This window comes from Eptatretus burgeri, chromosome 12 (assembly GCF_056783735.1).
Source record: "Eptatretus burgeri isolate ZD-2024b chromosome 12, Ebu_testis_v1, whole genome shotgun sequence".
NCBI classification, from domain to species: Eukaryota; Metazoa; Chordata; class Myxini; order Myxiniformes; family Myxinidae; genus Eptatretus; species Eptatretus burgeri.
In genome coordinates, this window is record NC_140972.1 from 98544160 (window position 1) to 98550159 (window position 6000).

General features: G+C 41.7%; 1 protein-coding gene across 9 annotated transcripts in view; it reads right to left on the reverse strand.

Moving 5' to 3' along the window:
• Window positions 1–6000, reverse strand: part of LOC147016219 (attractin-like protein 1) — a 334549-nt gene that overhangs the window by 198622 nt on the left and 129927 nt on the right. For all 9 annotated transcript variants that reach the window (XR_015050063.1, XM_085849045.1, XM_085849046.1 and 6 more), the window contains exon 22: window positions 4291–4385. Coding sequence is in view for 8 of the 9 variants with exons in the window: in XM_085849045.1 (XP_085705171.1) it covers window positions 4291–4385 (95 nt within the window). In the remaining variant the exon portion in view is untranslated. The remainder of the gene's footprint in view (window positions 1–4290; window positions 4386–6000) is intronic.

Below are 6000 nucleotides of genomic sequence, written 5' to 3' on the forward strand. Positions count from 1 at the left end.
ACCACTGGATGGAATGAGATGAAAATGTTGGCTGGACTCAGGTCATCAGGGCACTCAAGAAAACAAAGTTGAAAAGCAGAAAACAAAATTTTTAAGTGAAAAACTTAAACTTAATGGCAAAATCAATGCATGGAGTGGTTTTAGGGAGTAAAAAAAAAATCATAGTTTGGGGGGTTCAGGTGAAGGGAGGTCCCAAATTCTCTCTATGTGTATTGTCATAGCGCCAATGGATGGGAGGACGTATTTCAAGTCTTAACAAACTGCACATTCTGGGGGAATTAACCCATCCATAAAAATACATTTTAAACTCTTTTAAGAGTTGTGAATAGATTCTCACGAGTTGTGTGTGAACCACGAGGTAAGAATAAAATTGTCCTTTTGCAAGACACAATTCTTCAATATCGAGCACATATGTGGTTGATAGCACATTCCTTTATATCATATTTCAATATGCAGTAAACCCTTGTTTTATGTTGGGGTTAAGTTCCTGGAAACCCGCGCATAAACCAAGTCCACATAAAATAACAGTGAAGGCCAATGGGAAAAGGGGGTTAAGCTCAGTCCTCTTGATGATAAACTCATGCGTCATGTACTGGAGCGGTAATGGAAGTCACCCTCACGTGCATGCAAAACCCAATCATTCACTATCCCTCATATTTTCTGAGTGTTTCTTTATTTGGCAGATACTGGACTCAATGCTGTAATATCTGCACAGTGACATCACACTCTCACCTCGTCCAAGTTTCATTTTTTATATATACAAAGTCGAGGCTCATGGAAGAGCAAGACATTCAACAGATCAGGTCGCAACAGAACAAAATGAACAGCAGAAAGAGGGGTGGACAGCAAGAGCAGAACTGAAGGATAAAATAGAGGAAGACCTGCACAAATAAGGAATGCATGTAAGATTGATGGGTTGGGAAGGATGCATGGGGTGGACAAGATGGATACAGAAGCAAACTCTCAGGAAGGAAAAAATGGAAATTTGGAAGGTGGGCTTGGGGGGTAGAAGGAGAGTTAACAGGAGAGGAAAAGATCATGGTCCTGGATTGGGGACGATCTGAGATGGTGGTGAAAAGATGTCTTGAAGACCTGGAGGGAAGAATGCGATTGAAGAGAATGAGGAAGTTGGATCCATAGGAGGTAAAAGAGATGAATGAATGAGTAGAGGTGAGCAGTGATTCTGGATTTCGGGAGTTTTACGAGGAGGCGATTGATGGTGGAGTCCATGCACGCTGCAGAAACCTGGGTTGGGGGGGGGGGGCATAGGGGCAAAGAACAGAAAGGGCAGAAGATGCAAGACCAGAATGGAAGAAGTAGAAGATAGAGAGAGCACCAACCTGTTTGCGATGTGAAAGGGATAGGCCCAAGGACTCAGCTTCAATGCAGAAGATTCCAACAAACTTGAAGGAATTGGATTCCACAGCATCAAGCTGAGCAAGGTGTGAGGTAGGGGAGCCAGCCCAGAGGGGAAGAGCAGTACTCCATCAGACTGCAGATGAAGGCCTTGTAGGTGGTAGGTCAGGTGGGCCAAGGAAGGACTTGTATGACGGCCGATGCCCAGGCAGCGACTGGCTGTGGAGGCCAACTTTGAAATGTGGTTTGCCCAAGAAAGATCATGGATGATAGTGAGACCTCAGAGTTTTCGTGACTGAACTTCCTCAAGAGGATTGTGAAGAAAGCAGATAGGAGGGTTTTCCACACGGTCATTTCGGGGAAAAGAGACAGAGACAGAGACAGACAGACAGAGAGAGAGAGAGAGAGAGAGAGAGAGAGAGAGAGAGAGAGAGAGAGAGAGAGAGAGAGAGAGAGAGAGAGAGAGAGAGAGAGAGAGAGAGAGATATGTCTCAGGGTTATAAAGGTCTGACAAAAATGAAGAGGCTGCTGCCTGCCAAGCTGAAGGATGAGGGATGTCACGGCAGATGGTGGAGTCATCAGCAAATAGATAAAGAGGATTTTTCAGTCAGAAAGATCATTTGTGAAATGAGGAATAGGACTGGACCAAGAACGCTACCTTGGGGCAACCCAGCCTTAACAGGGAGAGGAGATGAAAGGATTCTGTTGAGTGCCACTTACTGGCTACAAGAATACATGATGTCAGTAAGCCATGTGTGGAGTTGGCCTTGAATGTCATCGACAGACAGTTTGGAGAACAAGGCAGGACACCAATGTGTATCAAAAGCTTGAGATATGTCCAGAGAGATGGCCCTGATCTCATGTCTGATACTGAAGACCTCCACCATTGTTGGGAGAGTAGAAGCTGCATGTCAATGTGGTGTGACCTGGTCTAAATGTGAATTAATGATGAGGCCGTTGGAGAAAAGGAAGGATTACATATCAACAATGATGATGGATTTCATGACATTGTTGATAATTGGAAGTAAGCTGATGGGTTTGCAGTTAAAGGGATCAGCTTTTGCACCTTTTTCTGCAATGGTGATGTTGGCCTATTTTCCAAGCAGATGGAAGATGACCTCAGGCAAATGATAGGGTGAAAAGAGCAGAGAGAAAATGTGCAAGAGCAGCAGAGCAAGTTTTTAGAACACACCAGCTGATGCCGCACATGGTCAAAGAGCAGATGGTCATGACTGGGTATGATGGTGGATACAGAGCGTGGGGTTTGGCACACAGTATTTGGAAGGAAACACAGAATTGAGGCATGCAGCCTTCTCCATGAGTGGTCAACTGTAGTGCCATTTGAAGAGAGTGAAGGGATGGAAGGGGAGCATACTCCAGAGATACACTTAACAAGGCACCACCACCAGGTTTTAGAAGAGAGAAACAATTTTGAAAGTTCATTATTAAGGTCGGACAGATGTTGTTTGCTGGCTTTCCTGAGAGTGGACATACACTTGTTGCAGGCCTTGTGGAATGATCTGAGATTGCCTTCCATTGGATTTGCTTTCCAGAAAGAGACGGCACATATTTTCAGAGCAACTGACTCACCATATGATTCAGTGTACCATGGATCGGAGGATGGTATGATAACTGAAGATGCGATGGGATGAATCTGTGAATAAGAGAGCAGGTTACTATGGAAGGATTCCCAGGCTCAGTTGATATCAGGGGCTTTAGATATAGGAGACCAGTCCTAAAGGGAGAAGGCTGCTTGCAGTACTTGCCGATCTGCTTCATTGAAATGCCAGACTCGCCGGTATTGATGCTGCTCTCTGAAAATAGCCAGAGAGATGTTCACTCTGACAACCATACATATGATCAGATGAACCAATTGGAGCAGAGGAAGAGCAGGAGACATTTTCAGGGAAGTTCGTAATTACCAAGTCTGGAAGGAGGAATTTGCCATTGGGAGAAAACTGGGTCGGAAAGGTCGCAGATTGAATCAGTCCCACGGAGTCATATATGTCCTTTGCTGAAGCACCATGGCTGGTGAGAGAGGTACCAAGACGCAGACATGCCAAGCTTATCCAAACCCTCTACTTTCTGTGTCAAAAATATCACTTTCCTCAACTTTTTTGCACTTGGCTAACCAATAGCAACAGTTTCCTCTTTAGAGCCATGGTTAAAATTAACTGATGTCAATAATAACTGAAAATAAAAATAATTTATTACGATTCCATGGAGCACAGTTTTGACACCGAGTTAGGCATAGTACAGTTCTGTAATCAGTGTGTCTCAGTTACTACCCATACCACAGCAGCACCAATGAGTGCAAATGACACCACAGCAGTAGAAGTAGAATGATCAGTTACCACTCGCACCAGGAGAAAAATACCATGTAAAAGAGAGACCTGACCCATGTCAAAACAGAACAGCATACAAAAAATTACATGTGTAAAGTCAAAATCGCATCAACCAAGCCCACATAAAACAACCAGTTGCTGCACTTCAACACACATGCGCAATTTTGGAGGTGACAGATCGACTAGAACACTGTCGTCTGAATAATAATTCAGACAACATTCATTTTGCTCAGATCCAAGACAGAGCGCCTGTGAGATATGGGATCAAGCTAATAACTGCACAACTCCAAAAAAACAACAAAAAACATATAGATGCAAGTAAAGATGAAGAATACTTCTCAAACTCGACAAAGCATCTCAAGCCAGAGCACTTAGACAATGACTAAAGAAGCACAATACCTTTGAAATGTGTTTTTTTTTTCTTTTCTTTAAAGTGTAAGGGTTTATGGGTTCCTTCTCTCAAATTAAATGCCTTTAATCCCAAAGAAGAACGAAAAAAGAAGTACACAGGACATCAGTTAATGAGCGAGTCCAAACACTTGTCCGGTGGGTGATATCGCAAACGAAGCTTCCAGATTATTTGGCTCACCTCTTCCGGCATCGTTTTGAAATTGATGGATGTGTAGTGCTCATCATCTTCTTGGGTAAGAGTGAAGGTGTACTGATAGTCAACCATCAGTGGATCTGTAGGCATAAGTCATAAGTACTGATGAAAACCAAATTTTGAAATGAAACATTTAAACTTTATGGAACTAGAGAAACATCGAACACCTTACCCCTCATCGTGTTCAAATATATAATTCAAATGAAATAAAATGATGATTTTAAAGGTCGTATTTAAAAAAAAAAAAAACATTTTTAGTTTAGCACCACTGATGAAGTCTTATACACCACCTTATTTAACATGTCCAAGTGCTGCAAAATGTAAGGATTGTAAAAGCGTCAAAAAAGACGATTTGTGATCTACAGTGTTCAAGTATATAATTCAATTTAAATAATCCTGGTGTTGGCTTAATGGCGAAGGTGGCTGGCTTAGGATCTTTAGGTCTTGAGTTTGAGCCCTTGTCGTGCCGTTAAACAACACCAGTGGGTGGACTCAGCCTGTCATCCTTCCGAAGTCAGCAAAATTAGTACCAACTCACTGGACGCAGGGGGGCACTGCATAAGCGGCACAGCCACACTCCCAGCAATGATGCAACCAGCAGCCACAGGCTGCATACAAAATGATAATCATAATAATGATTCATCTCAAATAAAATAAAGACTGCAAAGGTGAGAGAAACAATAAACTCGAGAAATTTACGAATGCAGATACAAGTGTCTTGTACACCGCCTAATTTAACACGTTGCATTGGTTCTTCATCGCTGTTGTTTGTGTTGTTTATGACGTCTTTAAAAACAGTACATTTCCTGGTTGGGATGATTTTCAATTTTGTTTAACTGCCAGGCAGGCAGACAGGAAGAAAAAAGGTATCTCACTCCTCTCTACACATGCGCAATCAGACAAATCCTGAGCCAAAGGACTGATAAACCACAGGATCGTTTTCTGATTCATGTTCGAAATATAACGTACAATTAAATTAACTTGTTCTGAAGCCTGGTGTTGGCGCAGTGGTTAGGGCAGCGGCTTGGGATCCAAAAGGTCCTGAGTTCAAGCCCCGTTGGGCCACTGAATTAATACACCAGGGGGTTGACTCAGCCTGTCATCCTTCCGAGGTCGGCGAAATGAGTACCAGTGGACTGGGCCGGTGTATACCCGGTTAAACTAGGTGTACCAGATCCCTGTGTCGCAAGAGGCGACCAGGGTTGCGTCAGGAAGGGCATCCGGTGTAAAACATGTGCCAAATCACTATGTGGATCATACGGATGATCCGCTGTGGCGACCCCCAACAGGAGCAGCCAGAAGAAGAATAAGAAGAATAAGAAGAATAAGAAGAATAAGAAGAATAAGAATAAGAATAAGAAGAATAAGAAAAATAAGAAAAATAAGAAGAAGAATAAGAAGAATAAGAATAAGAATAAGAATAAGAAGAATAATAAGAAGAATAATAAGAAGAATAATAAGAAGAATAATAAGAAGAATAATAAGAAGAATAATAAGAAGAATAATAAGAAGAAGAAGAATAAGAATAAGAAGAATAAGAATAAGAAGAATAAGAATAAGAAGAATAAGAATAAGAAGAATAAGAATAAGAAGAATAAGAATAAGAATAAGAATAAGAATAAGAAGAAGAAGAATAAGAATAAGAATAAGAATAAGAATAAGAATAACAATAAGAAGAATAAGAATAAGAATAAG